General features: G+C 41.5%; 1 protein-coding gene and 2 long non-coding RNA genes across 4 annotated transcripts; 2 read left to right on the top strand and 1 right to left on the bottom strand.

The window, feature by feature from the left end:
- Positions 1-21: 21 nt before the first annotated feature.
- LOC147796432 (uncharacterized) lies at positions 22-1,077 on the top strand. The gene is made up of 4 exons (XM_087147308.1): positions 22-133; positions 236-492; positions 596-844; positions 938-1,077. The coding sequence occupies exons 1-3, from the start codon at positions 50-52 to the stop codon at positions 801-803; spliced, it is 549 nt and encodes a 182-aa protein (XP_087003434.1). The 5' UTR covers positions 22-49; the 3' UTR covers positions 804-844; positions 938-1,077.
- Positions 1,078-2,114: 1,037 nt separating this feature from the next.
- On the bottom strand, positions 2,115-5,202 carry LOC110989818 (uncharacterized). 2 transcript variants are annotated; one of them, XR_015428010.1, is made up of 4 exons: positions 5,074-5,202; positions 3,521-4,499; positions 2,531-2,694; positions 2,115-2,259 (listed from the first exon to the last, which is right to left on the bottom strand). It is a non-coding gene; the product is annotated as an uncharacterized LOC110989818 (long non-coding RNA). The 2 variants fall into 2 exon arrangements; XR_015428011.1 differs by having other exon boundaries at positions 3,521-3,859.
- A 1,807-nt stretch (positions 5,203-7,009) lies between these two features.
- On the top strand, positions 7,010-11,136 carry LOC147796431 (uncharacterized). The gene is made up of 3 exons (XR_015427922.1): positions 7,010-8,858; positions 9,661-9,707; positions 10,552-11,136. It is a non-coding gene; the product is annotated as an uncharacterized LOC147796431 (long non-coding RNA).
- The last annotated feature ends 136 nt before the right edge of the window (positions 11,137-11,272 follow it).

The raw sequence follows: 11,272 nt of genomic DNA, 5'->3' as shown, positions 1-11,272 counted from the left end.
CAAGCCTGCCACGCTGTCCCGGAGACCGCCCACCCCTCCACCGGTGGACATGCCCCCTACCGGTGGACATGTCCTACCAGAGCAATTGGACGAAACGCCGGAGCCTACCCTTGATGATCCTGATGATGAAAATGTAAGTAGCAAAGTTTCAAGCCAAATATAACAGAGGATGAACCGTTGCACTTTGTTCAGGTTTGAATGCTTCTAACTTTCATACTCTGCTTATGTACCGCAGGACCAGACACTTGGACCAGATAGTGTGCCGGGCTATGAGAATGTGGAGGCCCTTGCAAGCTATCTGGTCCATTTTCGTCAGGGCAAAGGGGTTATAACGAACCAACAGGCCGACAGAATCATCAAGCTGTGGAGTGCTCTTCACATTTCTGATAAGACTGTTAGGCGACCTCCCCATCATCAGGAACAATTGACCAAGGGTAGGTTCAAGCGTTTCAAGGGAATAACTGTGATTCCTGGCACTGACAGCACCCGTCGGTAAGTGAAAATTTAATATCACTCCCCCCCCCCCAAAAAGGGAAAAAACACTTATCTTACCCTTGGCACACTGCCAATCACCGTTTTTTTTTTTTTTTCCCAGATGTTTCTTGGGGGAAAATACAGGCCCAGCGACCTGGCCTGATGCCAACAGGTACATGGAGTGCATCATTGACAAGTTGTGCTCCATGTACCCAGGCCAGGTTCGACAGCGGGGTCACAACGTTCAAAGATGGTTCCTGTTGATGGCGGCCTACAGAAACATCCGGAACAAGGTGCTGTCAAATGCCCTCCTCACTAGGCACACTTAGCTCCAGCTGATGGAGATCAACCAGAGGTCTCTCATTCAGTGGTAAATATATCTCTTCATTGCTGTAGATGCAGTGTGCTTTCTGAACTTGTTGCTTGAATGTTTTGTCTTTCTTGCATGTGGTAACATTTACAGGTTCAATGCAAACTCCAAAAAAAAAGGAGAGGCAGGTCCTGGAGATGGGCATCTCGCTGCCCATCCCTCTAATGACCACTTCAGGGCCCCTCCCCGAGCCTGTGCAGAGACCTCAAACATTGACCGTGCCTGGTGAGGACCATCCCTTCCAATACAGCATTCCGGAGGACACTGCAGGGAAGGGAACCCTGAAGGCGACGAGGACAACACCAACGCCCCGGCCAGTCCAACTCCAATGCCCGTGGCTGGGCTTCGGCCACCCTCGACCCAACCAACCCCACCTATCACTGTCGTCCTCCCAGCTGAGCGGATTCAAGATCTAGGCCTCCATCCGATTACCCCGCATCCCGCAGACCAGCAGGTAGCAGCTGACGGCAATGCCAAAGTCCCAAGAAGTACAGCATGCTACAGGCGCCATGCTACTGAGGAGGCTGCTGCTGGAGCTCCTAAGAAGAAATTCAACCCGCGGACGAGGATCTCCAACTGCAGTCAGTGTGGGCAACCGAGGGATCCAGCAAGCCACACACAGTATTATGGCAGCTGGTACTGTGCTAACATGGCAGAGGAAACCTTCGAGGAGTGGAGAGCAAGGATGGAAGCAAGACGAAAGGAGCGCCGTCGGCCAAAGGAGGAAGGACAGTGATAGTCGTGGTGGCTGGAGTGGTTGTTGAGGATAGGAGCCGTGCTGGTGGTTCCACCCAAAAAAAAAAAAAATGGTTTTTAATGCTGCCGAATTCAGGGCAAAGATGGACACAATTGTATGATGGGGGATAAAAACACAGAATCAACATTTACACGCATTGAAATACTTAAACAACAGAAAGTTTCATTTTATGTCCATCTTTGCCTTGGATTTGAAGGTCCCAAGCCCTTACACAAAGCAGAGGGAAAGCCATTATCTGAACAGGGACACCAAAAGGTATGAACCTCCAAGGTAAATATATTGTCTGTTAGGACTCTATGAATCGAGTGCGTTGATATCATCAAGTTGCTTTGCTGATAATTTTGAACAAGTTTCAGGACAATGACAGAAAAAGAAGCATTCTTGGGAATAATTGTTATGTTTTCAGGCACTCAGCTTTATTTCCCACATGTGGTCACTTTCACATACGATGATGGAACAAAGACTAGCCAAATATGCCTTACTCACCAGTGATGCATTGGAACAAAATCTTAAAGCTCAACTGTTCATTATAGATATGAACTTATATTTAGGAGGGGCAAACTTAGTTCTTTGTTGCATACACACACTGCCTTCCGTGGGAAGATTTATTTGAAAAGCTATCCGGAATGCTTAATGTTGATGACAATGAACCAGTATTCTGCAAAGCAAAAGAAAACAAGCAAAGAAATATTATTAACTTAATGACCAAATTTGTCATAGCTTGCTAAAATATCTGCTCTCAAAATGAGATACCCATTCATGGGCTATATACCATGCAATCATTTGTAATGAATACAAACTCTCCATAAGCTATTTCTATTTAGAATGAAACAATTCAATGGATTTATATTCCTACGTCAATTAATACACTAAAATGTCTGTTAAAAAATGCCGGAAATTGAAGGGCGCATCATTTGGCTGTGGCTGACCTTAAACAGAGGCGTTATTTTTCATGAAATTAGATTTCTCCAAAGCGCACAACGGGGGTAATGAAGCTGGTACAAAAAACTGGTAGGCTATGAAACCTCTCTAAATGCCATAGTGCTTCTTGTAATCACTATCATGCTTGACTGCACACGACTCCCTGTCCAAGCTGAATAAAGAGACAAAAAACAACAGGAGGCAAATCAGAAATCCTGTGTTGGGTGGGGGTGGCAAAACTGAACAATCAGCAATACATGCCAACATGACATATTTCATTTATAAGCACTGACTTACTTTTATTTGTGGTCATAAATTTTAGCACTTGCACTTGTGTCTTTTTCTACCTCCTTTCTGGGCGAGTAAATATATGTACAATCAAATACATGAAAACTCAGAACCGTTGTGTACCCAAATGAACTGCAGTTTCCATGGTTTTCAAGTGCTTTCGATTATTTCATATGAGAGTGTGTGAATTGCCTTGTCCGAAATACAGCCATAGTCTGTGGAGAATGTGAATAAAAGTTGACAATTTCCCTTTCTTTGGTAAACCTGATAAATTGGTGCCCAAATAAACCATCCATCTTTTCAACAATCTTTTCCTTTAGTAGCTAAAAAAATTGGTTGATAATGATGTGAGTACAGTCAACTGACATCAAAGAAAACACTGCTAAAACATAACACTGGGAGATCTTTCAAGAATTCCCATTCGTTACTGGCAGCTTTGCTCTATTCTTCCCAATTTCTTTATTACAATTGAGCAGTAGAGTAATATGTTGAATCTTACAAGAGTTGACAATACTTTCTCAAAAATTGGAGACTCTTGGCTCTTTTTGAATGGTTTTGAAAAAAAAAAGGTCTTGGGAGTTGCTTTTACCTAGACCCTTTGTACAAACACTGGAATTTTATGATGTCAATAGATTCCCCCATGACTTCATACACATTCAATCCATCACATTTGCAGATGCATTCGCTGAACAAAAAACTGCACTCCTTACCTCTGCAGCAATGGTTTTCCCTCTGCTTTTGTCTAAGGGCTTGGGACCTTCAAATCCAGGCAAAAAGATACAAACAGAGTATTCTCTCAGAGCTGACCGTGAGCAAAGACTTTTGGGTTAAAAATCAGTGCCAAACTTGTGATCAACCAGCACTGTAGAAAGATCACATGATTTTTCCATTCATACTTTGTTTTTATCATTGCACATGGATTTGGCAGCATTAAAAACCATGTCTTCTTCCACGACTCAAACATGATGGATAATTTCCGCCTTGCCATCAGACCTTGTTACTTTCGTCGCAGTTGTACACAACCCTAAGCAACTCTCCATGTAATCCACCTGAAAAAAAAACAAAAACACAGACTTCTCAGTATGAACAGTACTTAAACATACAAGAACTCATTATATAGTGTAGTTGCTCTTGCTCCAACAGTAAGTTTCAAGTTTGGCTTGTTTGTAACCATTTCTCATTTTTACTACATTTTACACAAAAAGCATGTCCTAAGTAACAAGGATTTCCAATTTATTCTACCTTCAAAAGAGGTGCAAAAAATTCCAACTGTTGAACAAAATATTCAATTGCTTTCAGACATTGTCAAATACAGAACAGATAAGAAAAAAACACAACAAATTCAAAGGAAGGACATTGACTATGCACACATGCGACAAATTTATCCCCGACCCCACAGACAAATTCTGTATGGAACAGACAAAAGTTGAAGAAATCATTCAGTTGGGTTGATAGATTGTACCAAAAGAAAGCAATAACAAATTAAAAAAAAATTCCAAGTATGCCAGGACTAACAAAAAACTAACATGTCATTTTTTCCCAAAATGGACCATTTCTGAGCAGAACATTACTCAAAACAAAGGCCAAAAAGAAAAAGAATAAATTGCATCCATTCCTTTAATGTCAGCATGTCGAGCAAACGTAAACCCAAACTCCAAACGGCCGAAGACATCAATTCTTAAGTAGGCCCTGAAAAAAAAGGAGGGGAAATAAAAGGAAGACAATTCCAAGTCGCATCTCAAAAGAAGTAGGCCTAGGCCTAAGAACAAGAACTCCAAGGTTCAAAAAAAAAATTTTTCCCATTCCTTCAACGTCAGCATGTTGTCCCAAACTCCAAAAAGGGAAAAAAACAAAGTCTAATTTCATAAGAAGTAACAACCAGTGTCGCTTTATTAACAAAACAGACTTTACAACGCCCAATAAAAAAATCTTTCAATTCCTTCACCATACAGCATGGTCTGTGAACGTAGTGGCCCTAATTCAGAAAGGACCCCCCCCCAAAAAATAGGAAGGGTCACTCGCCTACAACTTCACATTTGGTAATTTTTCGAACGTCTTTATGAAATTCCCCGCCCCTAAGGTACCCTTTTTCGGGCAGAAGTTACATGAACTCCCGTCACATCCAAGGCAAACATGTTCACTTCGCATTCGTTCGTTCAACGTAGGGTGGGCCAGATTCCGGACAGGCCCATTTTTGACAGACAAAAACACACATTCCAGGCGTCATTTGGGCCACAAAAAACGACGAGAAACATTTCCAAACCTTCAATCTGAAAAACCACCACGTCCCTCCGAAAATCAACGGCAAAATAGCCCAGGTTTCATCGCGGAAAAACAGGCCACATAAAGGCCACAACGCGCGGACGTCGGGCAGCCATTTTCACACACAGAAACATGCACTGCCCAAGCACATCCACTTACCCATTCGCTTACACAGTAGTTGGTGGAGTAGACCGTTACCGAAATTATACACGGAGAAGGAGGTTATGGAGCGCCGTTCGACAAATAAGCATGTGCAAAAAGTGGTGGTTCCAATTGTTCCAATTTTGGGAATGGCGGTTTGTGATTGGTCGAAAGGTTCCAATTCTGGTTCCAATTCTCAATCTTCGAGTAAGAATTGGAACATTTCGACCAATCACAAACCGCCATTCCCAAAATTGGAACAATTGGAACCACCGCTTTTTGCACATGCTGTTTTGTACGATTGGCGCTCTATAATCTCCTTCTCCCTGTTAAATTTCGTGGCCGATGGGACGAGTGAGCAGCGAATGGATCTGGATGTGCTTGGGCAGTCTGTTTCAGGGTACAGTCCACTAATTCAAGCCCCAACTTCATGCAGGCCAACATCCCTGAGATTTCTGAAACTCAAATGAAATTCTTGTCTGGTCACTTATCTTTTAATTTCTTTTCAATTTTTTGTGCGTTAATCAATTACATTTTTATTTATTCCTACAAAACAAAATCACCACCGAAAAAGTGATTTTTCCCGAAGTCTGATTGCAGCTGTTTTTCAAGTGGCAACCATCAACTTTCTCGGGCACCATTTTTCAACCGTAGTTTTTAGTCATTCTGCTCTCATATGAAAGCTCAAAGACCCAGGGAGTTGATCCTTGCAAGGATTTACACAATCTCACCATTTTGGAGACCAAACAATCTCCTTTTTCAAAAGATACTGGGGAGGGCGGCACTTTTAATGCTAATGAGCTGGCCAGAAATTCTCACTATAATTAGTGGTCTGCACCCTTCAGTGCGTTAACGTGGCGGCCCGCCGTCCGCGCGTTGTCGCCCGATTTTTAACCAGGAAAGTAGGGCTATTTGGCCGGTGATTTTTGCAGATACGTGGTGGCTTTTCAGACTGAAAGTTTTCAAATGTTTCTTGTCTCTTTTCTGGATAAAACGACCCGGGAAATGTATCTTTTTTGTCCGCTGAAGATTGTGCTGTCCGGAATTTGGCCCACTCTACGTTGAACGAATGGAAGCGAAGTGAACATGTGTGCAACGCGATAGGAATTCATGTAACTTCTGCCCGAAAAAGGGAAACTTGCGGCCGGGGCTTGCGCCTAATTTCCCCCGACCTTTGAGTAAGAATTGGAACAAGAATTGGAACCACTTCGACCAATCACAAACTGCCATTCCCAAAATTGGAACAATTGGAACCACCGCTTTTTGCACATGGTTATTTGCACATGTACATTTTGTACATGGTTATATGGTTACGATTGGCGCACCATAACCTCCTTCTCTGTTTATAATTTCGGGGCCGTTCTACTTTACCGCGGCCGACTACTGTGTGAGCGAATGGGTACGTGGATGTGCTTGGGCAGTCCATGGCCCTTTTCCAATATTCGACTTGGGCTCCATCTGTGGCTTCGTTCCCACATGGTTCCCAAAACCAATCCCCTATTGTGGGCCTGAATCGTTTCAATTAAATGGGATTACTGGAATTTCTGGCTCTCTCGCATCTTATTTGATGTTCTGTGGCACTATTAGACTCATTACTGGGCTTCGGCTTCAAAGTCAGCTAGTTATAAAACAGGTGAAGGCTGCGACGGAGCCGAATTGAGTATTGGAAAACAGGCTATGTTTCTGTGCGTAAAAATGGCGGCCCTCCGTCCGCGCGTTGTCGCCCGATTTTCCTCGATGAAACCTGGGCTATCCGGCCGGCGATTTTCGCAGAGACGTGGTGGCTTTTCAGACTGAAGGTTTGGAAATGTTTCTTGTCAGATTGTGTGGCCCAAATGACATCGGGAATGTGTGTTTTTGTCTGTCGGAAATGGGGCTCTCTGAGCTCTGGAATGTGGCCCACCCTACGTTGAACGAATAGACATTATACTTGATTGTTGATAGATGTGAAGTGAACATGTCTGCCTTGGATTCGATCGATTAGCCCCACTAGTGTGGCACGGACTTTCACTCTCGATCCATCCTTAGCCACACATCCGTATGTGCAATTTCGTGTCGGTGGACTGAACATTTTCGGTGCACCCACGTATCGTGGGCGCAATTTCTTTTGCACGCGGACATGATCCTTTCCTTGACCTTTCCGCTTTCTGACGTTATTCAGGTATTTTCCAGTCTTTTTGCCTTTATCCATTCAATCTAACAGGCTCGCTCTCACAGTCGCCATTTTTAAAATAAGGTCATTGTACATTATGTCACTTGACCCCTTATTTTCTCGACAGCTGTTCCATGTCGAGACATATAATACATGTACATGGTCTGAGCGATAAGATACATGTACCAATGGGCTCTTCCAAAACTTTGGCAGAAGTTTAGATGTTTTGACATGGAACAGCCGTCGAGAAGATAAGGGGTCAAGTTACGTAATGTTCAACAACCTTATTTTAAAGATGGCGACATTGAGATCGAGGCCGTTAGATTGAATCTAATTCAATGCTTAAAGATGTTGGAAAAATTACCAAATGTGAGTTTGTAGGCAAGTGACCCTTGCTAATTGTTTTGGGGTCCTTTCGGAATTAGGGCCACTACGTTCACAAACATGATAGACCTAGCCCCACTAGTGTGGCACGGACTCCCACTCCCACTCCATCCTTAGCCACACATCCGTATATGCAATTTCGTGTCGGCCAGCACATAGAGATGATTCTTAGCCTGTCTGCTTTCTTAGCGCCATTTATTGAACAATTTCACTCACATTCTGGTATTTTCCAGTCATTTTGCCTTCACCCATTCAACCTCACATACTCGCTCTCACAGTCGCCATCTTTAAAATAAGGACGTTGAACATTACATCATTTGACCCCTCATCGTCTCGACGGCTGTTCCATGTCAAAACATCTAAACTGCTGCCAAAGTTTTGGAAGAGCCCATTGGTACATGTATCTTATCGCTCAGTGCGTGTATTAGATATGATGGCTGCTCCATGTCAAGATATCATTCAATAAATGGCGCTAAGAGAGCGGAGAGGCAAAGGATCATCTCTGTGTGCAAAAGAAATTGCGCCCACGATGATCAGTAGGTACGGCGAAAATGTTTAGAACGCTGACACGAAACTGCGCATACAGATGTGTGGCTAAGGATGGAGCGGGAGTGAGAGTCTGTGCCACACTAGTGAGGCTATGACAGACCATGCTGATGTCGAAGGAATTGATTTTTTATTGGGCCTTGGAACATCAGTTTTGTTAATAAACTGACAATCATGAAAATGGTTCTTACTTCTTGTGAAATTACACTTAGAATTCCCCCCCCGCAGGGCCTACTTTTGGGTTTTTGGGCCAACATGCAGATGTTGAAGGAATTTTAAAAAATTCTTTTTTATTCTTTTGAGCCTTGGAAGTTGGAGTTCTTGTTCTGGATGATAAACGTCTGTTTAGTTAATAATATGAAATTTTTTCTTGGGCCTACTGCTTGTGAGATTCCACTTAGAATTGTTTTCCTTTTTTCCTTCCGCAGGGCCTACTTAGGAATTGATTTCTTTTGCTCTTTTGGAATTTGGGCCTTCATTAGCATACCATGCTGACATTGAAGGAACAGATGCAATTGATTGTTATGCTTTTGGGCCTTGGAGTGATGTTCTGTTCACAAATGGTTCGTTTTGTGATAAAATGACATGTTAGTTTTTTGTTACTCCTTGTGATACTTGGCTAAGATTTGTTTTCTTTATTTTTCCCCTTGCTTTTTTTGTACAATATATCAACACAACCGAATGTTTTGTTCAACTTTTGTCTGTTCCATACATAATTTTCATGGGGGGGAGGGAATTTGTTGCATGTGTGCATAGGCCAGGGCCTTTGAATTTTTTTATCTTTCAGCTTTTCTTTATTTGACAATGTCTGAAAACAACTGAATATTTTGTTCAACAACAGTTCAACAATTCCAGCACATTTTTTGAAGGTAAAATAAATGGGAAATCCTTGTTACTCGTAAAACCATTTATGTGTAAACTTGAGTTAATGAAAGATGGTTACAAACAAGCCAAATGTTAAACTTACCCTTAGAGCAAGAGCAACTACACTATGTAATGAGTTCTCTTATGTTTTAATGTACTGTTTATGCTGAGAAGTAATTTTTTTCAGGTGGAAGTGCATGTAGGAGAGGGGATGAGGGTTGTGTACCCCTGCAACTAAAGTAACAAGGTTGTAGGAAAATAATTCCCGGATAGCAAGGCGGAAATTATCCATCAACTTCAGCTCATGGTTAAAGACATGGTTTGTAATGCTGCCAAATCCACATGCAATAATAAAAATAGAGTATGAATGGAAAAGTCGTGATCTTACTAAAGTGCTGGTCGAGCACAGGTTTGGCACTAATTAGTGACCCAAAACAGTTTTCACTCGCTGTCAGTTCTGAAAATAAACTCTGTTGGTATCATTTTGCCTTGGATTTGAAGGTCCCAAGCCCTTATACAAAAGCAGAGGGAAAACCATTGGTAAAGAGGTAAGGAGTGCACTTTTCAGAGAATGCATCTGCAAATGTGATGGATGCAATGTGTATGAAGTCATGGAGGACTCTATTGACATCCTAAAACTTCATTGTTTTAGAGGAGCTTGGAAATTGCAATTCTCAAGACCTTAGGTTTGTTTTGTTCAAAACCATTTAAAATGGCAGAGAGTCAAGATTTTTCGGAGAAAGTACAGTCAACTCTTGTAAGATCCAGCATATTACTTTGTTTACTGCATGACTATATTATAACAAAAAATTGGGAAAAACATAGCAAAGCATCTATTAAGAAATGTGGATTCTTGAAATATTTCCTTGTATTTGTTTTAGCAGTGTTCTCTGTGATGTCAGTTGACTGTGCTCACATCATTATCGACTGCATTTTTATGAAGCGAACTAGCAAAGCTACCAAATGAGAAGATTAGTGAAAAGATGTTTTTTTGGACGCAAATTTATCAGGTTCACCAAAGAATGGGAAACTGTCAAACTTTATTCACATTCTTCACAGACTAGGGATTTATTTTAGACAAAACAATTCACATACTCTGATATGAAAGAAATTGAAAGCACTTGAAAACCATGGAAACTGAAGTTCATTTGGGTACACAACTGTTATGAGTTTTCATGTATTTGATTGTACACGTATTTACTTGCCCAGAAAGGAGGTAGAAAAAGACACAAGTGCAAGTGCAAAAACTAATGAGCCAAAACAAATGGAAGTCAGTGCTTTTAAATAAAATTTTTGATTGGTGGCATCAATTGTTGATTGTTCAGTTTTGCCACCCCCACCCAAAACAGGATTTCTGATTTGCCTCCTGTTGTTTTTTGTCTCTTTATTCAGCTTGGACAGGGAGTCGTGTGCAGTCAAGCATGATAGTGATTACAAGAAGCACCGTGGCATTTAGAGAGGTTTCATAGGCTACTGTTCTCTAGCATTTTTTTTGTACCAGATTCATTACCCCTTTTGTGTGCTTCGGAGAAACCTCAAGTTCATGGAAAATGATACTGATGTTAAGGTCAGCCACAGCCAAATGCTCCACCCTTAAATTTCCAGCTTGTTTAACTGACATTTCTGTTTATTAATGCATATTAGAATGTAAATCCATTGACATGTTTCATTCCAAATAAAAATGACATATCAAGAGTTTGTATCCATTCAAAATTATTGCATGGGATATAACCCATGAATGGGTATCTCATTTTGAGAGCCGATATTAAAGCTACGAATAATTTGGCCAATAAGGTAATCAGTTTTCTTTTGCTTGATGGAATCGTTTTAAATTGTCATCCACATTAAGCATTACTGATAGCTTTTCAAATAAACTTCAAAAGAGAGGCATTATGTGTATGCAGCAAAGAACTAAGCTTGCCCTCATGATAATGATGGGTTCATACATGTATCTAGAATTAACAGTTTTCCTTTAAGATTTTGTTGCAATGCATCCCTTGTGAGAAAGGCCCATAAGCTTGTCTTATTTGGCAATCGCCATAATAAGACTCTCACCACATGTGGGAAATAAAGCTGAGTGCCTGAAAACATAAGAATTTGTCAAAAGAACTAT

The sequence above is a fragment of the Acanthaster planci genome, linkage group LG16 (assembly GCF_054643075.1).
Source record: "Acanthaster planci isolate LZ-2023a linkage group LG16, COTS_SCS, whole genome shotgun sequence".
NCBI classification, from domain to species: Eukaryota; Metazoa; Echinodermata; class Asteroidea; order Valvatida; family Acanthasteridae; genus Acanthaster; species Acanthaster planci.
Note: the sequence above shows the minus strand (reverse complement) of the source record. Positions and strands in the feature narration are given on the sequence as shown.